This window comes from Rhamphochromis longiceps, linkage group LG23, assembly GCF_057381845.1.
Source record: "Rhamphochromis longiceps isolate RC_006_pf linkage group LG23, R_longiceps_female_GT1.1, whole genome shotgun sequence".
Classification (NCBI taxonomy): Eukaryota; Metazoa; Chordata; class Actinopteri; order Cichliformes; family Cichlidae; genus Rhamphochromis; species Rhamphochromis longiceps.
Window position 1 is genome coordinate 2,456,723 of NC_140578.1, and position 12,162 is coordinate 2,468,884.

A 12,162-nucleotide genomic window follows, 5' to 3' on the forward strand; every position below is an offset into this window, starting at 1 on the left:
AGTTGGGATTCATTTTCACTCGCTTCCTTTTTGGGAGGATAATTTGTAGTTGACACCACAGGTTGATTATACTTTGATTCATGGGAAAGAAATTCTTGCAGCAGCTCATGTGCAAAATATTCGTATCCTCTTTCCAAAGCATTTACAGCTTCTGGTTTTCTTGGGTAAGGCTCTACAATCTTTGTCCACCTGGAAATGTGCAGTTTATCCAGTTCTTCCTGGTTCCTGGTCCTGATTCTAGGAACGGTTCAGGTGGTCAAGTGCTTCTTGGAACAGTTAAAGCCACATTAACATCACAGAGGTCGATTGAGAGCCGTGCGACCTTGTGGTGGCTTCTTCGTCTTTTTTTTGTCTTTTTTTTTTTTTTTTTTGTCTTTTTTTTTTTTTTAAATGACATCAGAAACAGCAGTATGCGACATTACGTGATGGCAGAGCTTCAGTTCATCCTTTGTCTTTTTTTTTTTTTTTTTTTAATAAATAGGACAGGGGGAATGAATGAGAGAAAGAGGGGGAGAGAAAGAAAGAAAACCAAAGGGGAGAAGAGACGGTGAGAAGGGGGGGGAAGAGAGAGAAAAAAAAAAAAAGAACTCCTGGGTCACCTGTATGGAGAAAAAAAAAAACAAACAAAAAAAACAAACAGAGGAGACAGCAAACAACAAAGAGTAACATAATAATAGAGAAAACAAAGCACCATCACAATAAACTAGCTAGTCATAGATATCAATATTTACTAAATAATAAACGATATTGTGCAGCACGCAAGATAGACAGCGCACAGTGTGCTTTGAGGCAGCAGCCAAGAAAGCTTTAGTCCGCGTCTGTGAATACCCATGTGTGCATACCTGTGTGGATCAGCATGCTTGCATTCCAAAGGTTTCTCCATGTAATGTCTTTTTTTTGTCTTAACATTCAGTGTATATGCAGGTTTCTGACTTTCTATGCTGCTGTATGACCCGTCAGATCAGTTTGCTCCATTTGAACCCCGGTCAAGTTCTAGCCAAAGAAGAGTTACAACACAGTTAAATATGCAAAATCCACTTTATACTTAATATTTACTTTTCAAGGTGAAGCAAATCTTATAAAGATGAGTTTTTCCAGATGAGCCAAGATGGTATAAACATATACTGGCCACTTTATTAGGTCTTTAACAAACATATCTAAGCAGCCAATCACTTGAGAGCAAGTCAGTGCATTTAGGCACAGAACCAAGCATCAGAGTGGAGAAGAAAGGTAAAAGTGATTTTGAACATGGCATGGTTTTTGGTGCCATGCCATGAAAACGTTCGTCTGAGTATTTCAGAGGCTGCCGATCTACTGGGATTTTCCCGCACAAGAAGGTAATCTCTAAGGGTTTACAGAGAGTGGTCTGAAAAAGAGAATATATCCAGTGAGTGGTAGTTCTCGGGATGAAAATGCCCTGTTAATGCCAGAGATCAGAGGAGACTAGCCAGACTGCTTCAAGCCAATAGAAAGGCAACAGTTTTGCAAAAAAAAATCATCTCTGAACCAGCAACCTGTCAGCTAACAGCAGGAAGCTGAGACTGCGATTCAAACAAGCTAAGGCAATAAACGACTGGAAGAAATGTTGCCTGGTCTAATAAGTCTCAATTTCAAGTGATATGAGCCAATACTGGCATATCATAGAGATCAATACCAGCATATATGATAGAAAACTCAGCTCAAAAAAACCTCTCACCTCTGTTTGCCAAATACAGAGACAAGCGGTGTCTCCACATGCCACCAGTGCAGCTTCAGTGCTCCTTTCATTGATTCTTCAAGTCTCTGGGCCTCATTGTTCTGAAACTATTCCCTTATTGTGGAGAATGCTAACATGGTGATGCCAAAGGCCACTGCCGATGATCCATCGCTCATGGTTTGTGAATGGAGTACTGTCATACTGGAAGAGAACACTCGTATACAGATATGCTTCATCATAGGTTAAAAGTCATTATTTGAGGCAACTTTCTATCACTTTCCAGCTAAAATGTGTTTTTTGTGCATTTCGTCTTAGCTCTTGAAAGCAAGGCTCCAAAGCCAGAGGACATTGAGGAAGAGGATGATGATGTGCCAGGTATGCAGTGTCACATGAATAAAAAGAAGAATGATCAGAATGAAAACTTAGAGACAGCTACACTCTGTTAAATTTTCATCGTAGTATAGAAGATTGCTCTTTTTACTCAATTTAAGTCAATTTGCTCTTTTGAATATTTTTCTGCAGCCCTGAAAAGTTACTACAGTTGAACTCATGTATGTGACTTTAGATTGTTCCTCTAGTTTAACTATTTAATGCTGTGCTTTTGCTGTTCTGTAGATCTCGTGGAGAACTTTGATGAAGCATCAAAGAACGAGGCAAACTGACAGAAAAATTCACTGGACTGAAGTGGAGCCTCCGTCTGTCTTTTTGAGTGTAGTGATCCGGGCATATCAGACAGTATCTCCAAATATATCCCACAGTTCCAATGACCTACAGATGTCTGAGTCACACACTAGCACTACTAGGTTGTGTATTTAAAAAAGAGAGAGAGAGAGAGAAAAGAATAAGAACCCAACGCTCATCTGGTAAACGGTGAATCTCTTCCACACTGTCAGTCATTATCAGATTACTGTGGTCTTTAAAGCCAGTCTTAAGAGATTTTTTTTGTGTGTTTTGTTTATGAAACAAAAAAGACGTTTAACATTTTTTTAAAATGATGCTGTGATCATTGACTGAATGTTCTGAATGTTTTTATCAATAAATCAAAGAATTGTGTGCAGATTCATGTGAAAAGAAGCCTCGTCAGTTTCCTACAGAATGACAGGTCGTGCATAAGGCTGGATTTTTATGTTTGGCACCTTAGCTCTGCTGTCTTGGCTTGTACACCGTCCTGCGGGCTGTGTGGACAGCAAACTGGGGAGGGACATTTCTGCACACCTCTTGAGTTTCTTCAAAGAGCTGCAGAGAGGCACGGGGGAGGAGGGAGATCACACAGAAGGGGGGGTAAGAGAGAGGCGAATTCATCCCATCTTTCGCTTGTGAGCAAGGCACTGCTGCTTGAATCCATTTTCCTCCGCGCTCAGATGTAACAGGATAAAATGCTGAAGTTCTTCACAGCGCGGGATGATGAGAATGAAAGCCTTTTGGGAGCAATAACTGAGGGTAAGACGTTTGATTGCTCTGGAAATACCGGGGTGGGAATGCGTTTACTCCCATTCATTGCTTGTGCGCGCGCGCTTGTGTGTGTGTGTGTGTGTGTGTGTGTGTGTGTGTGTGTGTGTGTGTGTGTGTGTGTGTGTGTGTGTGTGCCACTGAAAAAAACGCTGATATAACACTTGGCTGCGCGCATAGACCGCGTCATCTGAAAAGCGCGTGCGCGTATGTGTGCGTGTTGCGCACTTTCGCGTGAACACGGGCTGCTTACATACATACTCCACTGTAGCCTCACTCAGCGTCACCTCAATAAAGTGTCCCGGCTGATCCGGTGTACCGGGGTGCGGGGTGAATGTCGCATTGCCTCCGGCCTCTGTGCCCGCGAGCACATTAAACATTTGCACGTGTGTGGAATGCGTCACTGTCCCGGGAAGTGAGCGCTCAGTGAGCCGGATCGGTGCAGGCAGGCACGCCGCTGTTTCGGGAAGTCTTCACTTTGTTGCCTTCGGTAGAAATGACGCCGCCAGCTTTTTATTTTTTCTTCATGTTTTTTAAGGATGGCTTTCTGTTGTAAATGAGCTGCAGTGCAGTTTAACGTGTACAGTTAGTCAGTAGCGCCCAATGTTTTGACAAGACTTTCAATCGAATAATCAAATACATGACGATCTGCATTTAAACCTATAAGAGCCTTATCCCCTTAAACCGGCCTATTCAGGAAACGCTGGTAGCTCAATGAAACATCAGTTGTGCATACATTAACTCCCTTTGCGCTGCCGGCTGCTAATGTGCTGGGAAGGGCATTGAATCAGTAATTGGCTGTAATTACGGGAGGTGTTCTTAATGTAGAAACCTTGAATGGAGTGATTGCAGAATCAAGCGGCTTACTTGCATATTTTTATTCTGAAACATGCAATAAACACAGTACTGTCACTTGAAACATCTTTTATTTGTTCATTACACATATTTAACATCCGCCTCTGTGTGTGTATTTGTGTTTGTGTAACAATATGGCTCAATATAAGGAAGCAGCAACGGTTTTGACACGTTTAAACACAAAGTTACTGCTCAACTTTTTGTTCTCTAGGGAACCAGCTGCTCTATGGTATCATTAATCTCTTGTACAACTACCACTGGCTATTTTGATCATCAGATACACCTCTCAAGGGCAACCACACTAATGCTGCCATTAGTGAGGGCTGAAATCTAGAAGATGTCTATTTAACAGTGAACAGCTTTTTCGCCTTAATGAGCAGGCAGGACGTGCATCATTGTATGTGCTAGTGTGTGTATGTTTGACAGATAGAGAGATGGAGATGTTGACTTTCCCTTCTTGCTGGTGATATCATTATCATTGAAACAGATGAAGGGGACAGTACGTCTCTTCAGGACACCAAGCACCACTGGCTGAACAGACCCTGTCTGCTGGTGCTCAAAGATGGAGATGTGTCAAAACCTGCACTGGACTGTAGAGAAATCAGACCGCAATCTCCATCTAAAGCCACATCGGATGCGACGCTCAGAAGCAAATCTGGACCTTGTGAGCAGAAACCTATTGAACATCCCACTGAATCTGCTTCCCAAGTGGAGAATGGCAGCTGCACTGTGACTTCCATCTCCACATGGGGTGAAAAGGAGTCCCCAAGCCCTCTAGTGTTGGGCCCAGCAGAGGCCGCGTGGGCAGAGGAGGAGGAAGAGAAGAACCAGAAGTCGCCGGTTCTCCCATCAAAGGAAGACTCTGTGATTGAGGAGAAGGAGCGGGAGGAAAGTGGGCTGGAGCAGCAGGATGAGACCTGCAGCTTGGAGGGACCATCTCGAGGAGATCAGACAAACACCAATAAGGCTGGGGCAGGCCGCGGGGAGGAAGCGATGGGTGAGTGCGCTACTTCTCCTGTGGATCTCGATGACATGTCTGAGACGAGCCCCGTTGGCATTCTGTCCAAGGATCGAGTCACTGTCCTTGGTGAGGTGGCCCCCGTGTGGGTCCCCGATGCCGAAGCGCAGGTCTGCATGAAGTGTGGTATCAAGTTTACATTCACCAAGAGGAGGCACCACTGCCGTGCCTGTGGGAAGGTAAAAAATGATTTAAAAGTTCATTTCTGTGTAATTAAATCTGAAGTGAAATAAAATTAGCAACTTGTAAGTGGAGTGGAGTGTACGTGTGTGTCTCTGTTCATGTGTGGTGTGTGTGCATGTGTGTGTCGTCAGGTTTTTTGTGCACTTTGCTCCAGTTTGAAGTTCAAACTTACACACCTGGATGGGAAGGAGGGACGAGTGTGCATTTCCTGTCATTCAGCACTCATTAAAAGTGAGCGTAATTTTTTTTTAGGTATTGCTGTAGTTGTATTTTTGAAATCATGCAGAAATCATTCTTGTATCCTCTCTTCAGGGATGTCTCCAAAAGGAAAAAGAAGGGTGTGGTTTGCAGACGAAATCCTCACCAATAAGCATTCAGAGTCTGCCCCGACCACACCCGTCAGGGAGCCCGCGTTCTCACCGCTGATGAGTCGAGTGCTGGGTGGGCCTGTTAAAAGTCCTGTGGGTTCACCCCAGATCAGGAGAACTTTGAGGCCACATGGAACAATGATTGGTGTAGGTTCACCCAAAACGTGCCACTAAAACTCGACTACAGGGAAAATGTTGTTGTTGTTCTGTGATTTAGAGGAAAATGAATGATATATGTATTCTCACTCTGCCTCCCTTCAACTCCAGGAGGCCTGTGGTCCCTACGGCTGGGGAACCACAGCTTTAGTGAGCAGCTCTGCTAACCTCATTCCCTTGGATGGCTTGCCACCCATACTCACCTCCACAGGAGTCAAAGGAGGTAGGGCTAGCTCGAATTTAGAGTTTAAAAGTGTAAAGTAAACTTATTGTGTTTCCTCCTCAGATCCAGATACTTCTTGTTTTTCATTATATTCCTCCCCTTTTGTTAATGCTTTCATGTCTTGCATAGTGCATGGTGCAAATATTGATGGCGGGTCACAAAGAAATAGGAGTTCTATGTAAATTGGGCAGCCCATGGCAAGGGGAAAAAATGGTCTCTGATTTTGAGCAGTTAATAGTTTAGTGAAAGCAGCAATTACAGATTCACACTGAATAAATTAGTGGTTCCTCATTTTTTTCTGCTCACCCTCCTTTGCCTATAACATTCCCCATAGTTAATACAGAAAAACAACTTCGGCGTGCAAAAAAAGAAATGAGGAACAAGTGACTCTGTAAAGTGTCCATCTTGTTCCGCTACTTGCTGTCAGAAGCTACTATTTTATGACAAGAAAAACACAGTGTTCTCTCTCTATAGCCCACTATGGTGAAGCCAAGATTTGCCTCGACATTTTTTCTAGGCTTTGATGTTTGGATGGTTAGTGCAGCTTTTTTTTTTTCAATCTTATTTAAGCATTAACCAACAGTACCTTTCACAGACCTGTCCATGGCTTGCTTTCAGGGCAAATGTTGTAATTGTAATTTAGCTTCACTGCCCCTCCCCTTTTATAACTCTTATCCCATCCAAGGGAACCACTGACCAGAAACTAGCACCTTTGTTTTGGTTTAAGCACTAACCAGAAGGGACAACTACAGCAAGTATTACATATATGCATGATTTCCACCCATTAATCTAAAGAGCCAGTTCATAATTTCACAATACCAAATATGCATGATGAATCTGTATATGTCTTTATGTTACCAACAACTTGAGCCACATTTGACTACTTTGCTGTAAATAATTCCAAATATTTTTTTCATGCTCACTCAGCTGCTCTAGCTTGTGCACATGCTCCGATGCCTCTTTGCTGCTCTTTGTGATTGCATTGTTTAAGAGAACCAGGCAATCCTTCCACATGTGTGGTCCTTATTTATTTATTTATTTATTTATTTATTTATTTATTAATGTGTTGGGTGTTCTGACTTACTACACTCGAATGCTGCTACTTTAATTTATTACGTGGACACTGTGATGCCTGGTTAAATGGGGCAGTCCCAAGGCATTAATAAAACTGATCTGTTATTAATAACAGCTACCTGCTACTTGCCATCTTATTTAGAGCCACACTCTAATATTAATCTTTAATCTAATACTGGGCTGTTTTTTGTGGTGAGTAAGAGTAGATTAGAAAACACTTTAAAAGATGTTCTAATCTACCCCCCAGACTACACTGTGGAGGAGCAGCCCTCCGAGATGCTCCTTATTCAGGAGTTGGAGAGCGGCAGACCCAAGCCTCTGGTGTTTGTTCTCAATGCTAACCTGCTCGCTATGGTGAAGTTGGTCAACTGTGAGTATCTTTCCCCTCTTGCCTTTTACTGTGCATTATGAACTGCATACAGAACTTAATGTACACATTTAAAATTGAGCAGTGTCAAGAATTACATCACTATGCAGAAAATATTTTGATCATTTTTTTAAAATTTAAATATAACTTCTGAGTATATATTTCTACCTCTTACATCTTGTATTTGTTGTTTAAAATGTCCATATGTGACTGCCAGCTTATGCTTGATTTCCCTGATTAGACGTTAACAGGAAGTGCTGGTGTGTGACAACAAAGGGAATGCACGCTGTAGGGCAGGTGGAGCTGGTGGTGCTGCTGCAGTGCCTACCTGAAGAAAAAAGCTTCCCCAAAGACATTTTTAGGCACTTCATTCAGCTGTACAGAGACACTTTCACAGGTCAGAGACATTACAAGCCCATACACAGAATATTATCAGTCTCTACTTCACGACTGTAGTATTTCTTCCCTCTTATAATAACACACGTTTCGACATCTTTATGTTTCTGTAGGGAAGGTTGTGAAACACCTGTCACTCTCCCTGTTTGGCAGCAGCTTCTTTGGCAGTCAGGATCATGCAGGCTTCCTGTACGTTCGCTCCACTCTCCAGTCCCTTCAAGGTCTACCTCTGCCAAACCAGCCCTACCTCTTTGGCCTGCTGGTCCACAGAGCAGAGGTGGCCTGGGCCAAAGCCTTTCCCTTGCGCCTCATGCTGCGACTGGGGGCTGAGTACAGATGTAAGCCAGGCAACTATGTAAGCTCTCTGAGTTATAATGTTTCTTCCCCAGTTACCCACTTTCTGTCTCTTGTTCCAGTTTACCCATGCCCTCTGTACAGTGTACGCTTTAGGAAGCCCTTGTTTGGGGATATAGGTCACACAATAATGCGACTGTTAGTGGTGAGTATGGCATTTTGTAACATTTTTTTGTGTTGTTGCAAAACCGCCCTTCCTGTCAGCAGTGGAAGTTTGGTGTCACAACTTTTATTAAACATGGTGTAACAGACACCAGATCTTTTTACCATTCTGCTTTGTTCCAGGACTTTAGGAATTACCGTTACAGCCTACCAGTGGTATCGGGGCTCACTGTGGACTTAGAAGCTCATAGGACTTGCATAAAAATACCGAACACTGGGTATAATGAGGTAACACTAAGCCTCACAGAGTTAACTCTTACATATAGTTTCTTTCTCTATCATTTACCCGTGTTATCTCCCATGTTAGCTAATGAAGGCTGTGAATAAGTCCAATGAGCATGTGCTGGCAATAGGGGCATGCTTCAATGACACTGCAGACTCCCACCTCATCTGTGTCCAAGCAGACGATGGCCAGTATCAGACCCAAGCCATCAGCATCCACAATCAACCACGTAAAGGTAACAACACAGTTGTTGGGGCAGGAAGGGACACATGGAAAGTTTTGCTCAGCTAATATGAAATTACTTTATTTAAGCTGAACAAATGAGGCTAAAACAGCAGCTAAAAGTATAGTAGTACTAATACTTCTCTAGTTTTGTTAAACGACGAGGATCTAATAAATCAGCTAAAAGATATGCATAAGCTTGAAACAGCTAAGCATGATCGATAAATGATCAATGAAATCTTATCGCTTACAGTAAATCTTTAGCTGAATATACTCCAGAGAACACTGGAAGCAAAGAATAGATTTTACACATTTCAAATTTAGAAGGCATTCAAGTAAATTTGCTGCACAAACTGAATGGATTCTGCACAACAAAAACATTGTGCAAACCCACTGAATATTATTACAGTGCATCTAAACATATGTAGCTCATGGAACTGCATATAAAACAAAACAGTTTGAGTGTGAACTTAAGTGCAGCGGAGCAAAAGTAGGAGAAAATTCGAAAATGAAAGAACAACAGTGGTTCGAGATGTTAATCGCGGCCAGTTCCAGTTATGTGACTCTAGGTGGCAGTGCATGCACTTGTAGTTTTTGCCTTGTCACTGTAAAGACTGATCAAAATGACATTCCTTCCTTCCTTCCTTCCTTCCTTCCTAGTTACTGGATCATGCTTTATTATATTCAGTAGTGCGCTGAAAGCGTCAGCAGGATACCTGGCCAAATCCAGCGTTGTAGAAGGTAGGATACCCTCTGACCAGAGAAGCCAGGTTAACCATTACTTTCTCCTCACCTCTGAGGATAGCCATCATTTACATTTTAAGTAGAGCGCCCCTGCTTAAACTGGCTTATTCAGAATTTGTTGATCTTTGTATGTGTGTGTCTGTGTACATTTTAACAGACTGTTTGTCTAGGCGTGTGTCTCCCCATTGGTGTGTGTTTGTGTGTGTTTCTCCTGTATCGCTGTCCCCTCTTCGCAGATGGGCTAATGGTGCAGATCACCGTGGAAACCATGGCGGAGCTCCGTCGATCACTACGGGAGATGAAAGACCACACTGTCACCTGTGGACGGCTGGACCAATCAGAGAGCCAGGAGCTTGTTTGTGTACAGTGGGTGGAGGAGAAATGCACTGTGAATAAGGGGTGAGTGTGTCCAACTGTTTGAAGTGCAGGAAGGCTTTTGTGTTCAGTCCAGTAGAACAATATAGCACCCATTCAAAAGGTAGCTGTGAAAAACTAACGGTGGGCCATTAGTTGATTAGAATTTGGAACACCCCAACAAAGAGCTGCAAAAAAGCGTGTAAGAGTCCAGTGTAAGCAGGACACATCCTTTTCAGTCTGTTTTAAACTGTGTGTACATGTAACCGCATATCAATGTTTGTGTTCTCCAGCATCATCAGCCCCATCGATGGGAAATCAATGGAGTCTATCAGCAGTACCAAGATGTTCCAGAAGTCCGAATACAAAGAAAATGGAAAGATCATCCGCTGGACAGAAGTATATATAATGATCTGCTAAAAAAAAGTTAGCATGTCCATGTGTACAGCCACCCGTCTTTACATTTGCGTGAATATTTTGTGCAGGTGTTTTTTCTGCAGACAGGTGATAATCCCAAAGGAGCAGTGACTGACTCTGCTGAACACAACCGGCTCACGGAGAGAATCGCCCGGGCATTTTGCTTGGCACTGTGTCCACACCTTAAACTGCTGAAAGAGGACGGGATGGCCAAACTGGGACTGCGTGTCACTTTTGACTCCCAAGAGGTCTTTAAAGAATTTAGCTTCTTGTAGCCAGAGAGAGAGAGATGTATAACTAACTAACTAACTAACTAACGTGTGATCTATTTCTGCCAATTTGTCTGGTTAAACTGGCCTTGTAAGCATCAGCCCTGAGCCATGTAAGGTCACATCAACAATAATAATCAAAAATAAAATACAAAAAATAGTCAGGGTTCTTTATGGTAAAAACGTAGCACTGCACTAGTAATTTAGATGGAGAGCAGAGTTCATTTTTAACTATTTAAAATTTGTTCACTGGTCGAGACAAATTAAAAAACACATTTTTAAGTGACGGAAAAATAAGAAAAAAAAGACACTAATGCAAAAATGTTTTTAGCTAATTGAATGTGTATTGGAGCAGGCCGGTGATTTATAGTAGCAAAACCTTCCATTCATAAGAAGATGAACAGCAATGACTGAGAACCAGATCGCATACAGTATGTGGTGATTAAGACGGATTTACCAAAGCTTCCATATCGTAGGCTGGACGTGCAGACTGTGGTCTATAGACAGATTATCTGAGATAATGTGCTACACCCACTTCTGCAAGTAACACGAGCTTTGTTGTGAAATAAAACAGCTTGTGTTACTTCCCAGTATGAACTTTGACTACAGCAACACGTCGTTCTCTTGTGGAAAAAAAAAATAGAAAACCTAGCCTAGAATTTTATCTCATTAGTAAAGAAAGCTTTGAACAAAGTTTAGAACACCACTGTGGCTTTTTAAAAAACTAATAAGTGGCTTATTTGTTATTTCAGGCTGGATTTGTGGCAGGGAGCAATGGGCAGCCCCTCCCAGCTCAGTACCTCAATGCGCTGAATAGCGTGCTGATTCCTGTCATCCACAGCAGGGGGCGCAAGAGGGACGGCGAGCCCATAGTGATGGAGCTCATTTTTTACATCCTTGAGAACATCACTTAGAGAACTCAGACTTTCCACTAATTCATCTTCTTAACCCTGACCACTGCTTCATCTCCAGCACTTCTCACCAGTTTCAGGGCAATAAAAGCATTCCAAAGGCAAAGCGGATCATATCCAAGGTCCGCATCCATCTCATCCAAGAGATCTGACTCTTTGTGGTTTTCTGATCTCACTCGGCCCAGCCACAATCAATCAGGCTACGCATGAAACCTACGATGGACCATTAGATAAGGGTGCAGCTCTTGCACTGTAGTAGCAATTTCATGGCTTGAAATCATCAATGTCACAATGTTTAATACATATTTTACAGTCAATACCTTTAAAGTGATAGCTCACAACCTTAAAGCTAAGAGAATGACTTGAAGTTATGTATCAAATCCAAATAGCAGCTTCATGCGCACTGAATGAATGCCTGGAGAATGTTTTAATATTTGATGAATTTTAACTGACTGCTCATGAAATGTAATGTTAGCTTGGAATTAAACTTGCAACAGTGACTGAGTTCTTGTCTATTGCCCAAGGACCCTGAGCGGTTTTACTGAAATATTGCCATTTTTCATCAAAAGGAAGGTTATGCTTTTTACCGTTTACCGCCCCCCAACTCATTCCTAGAGACTTGACTTTTGCTCCTGTAAGACCTAGAAACATGTACTTGTGATCTCCTTAGGTTGCTTTTGGAAATTTACAGTTTTTAATATAACCATCAAAAGGCATTATA

The 12,162-nt window shown here is 42.4% G+C and overlaps 2 protein-coding genes across 2 annotated transcripts in view; both read left to right on the top strand.

Moving 5' to 3' along the window:
• Positions 1-2,748, top strand: part of btf3l4 (basic transcription factor 3-like 4) — a 9,348-nt gene extending 6,600 nt beyond the window's left edge. The window contains exons 5-6 of the mRNA XM_085397964.1: positions 2,012-2,071; positions 2,312-2,748. Of these exons, the coding sequence (XP_085254090.1) occupies positions 2,012-2,071; positions 2,312-2,358 (107 nt within the window). The 3' untranslated portion in view covers positions 2,359-2,748. The remainder of the gene's footprint in view (positions 1-2,011; positions 2,072-2,311) is intronic.
• A 272-nt stretch (positions 2,749-3,020) lies between these two features.
• Positions 3,021-11,935, top strand: zfyve9b (zinc finger, FYVE domain containing 9b). Its single transcript, XM_085397879.1, has 16 exons — positions 3,021-3,136; positions 4,488-5,197; positions 5,333-5,432; positions 5,514-5,716; positions 5,837-5,948; positions 7,270-7,392; positions 7,631-7,786; positions 7,899-8,123; positions 8,202-8,284; positions 8,425-8,529; positions 8,609-8,759; positions 9,407-9,487; positions 9,727-9,889; positions 10,138-10,243; positions 10,330-10,509; positions 11,283-11,935. The coding sequence occupies exons 1-16, from the start codon at positions 3,073-3,075 to the stop codon at positions 11,442-11,444; spliced, it is 2,724 nt and encodes a 907-aa protein (XP_085254005.1). The 5' UTR covers positions 3,021-3,072; the 3' UTR covers positions 11,445-11,935.
• The last annotated feature ends 227 nt before the right edge of the window (positions 11,936-12,162 follow it).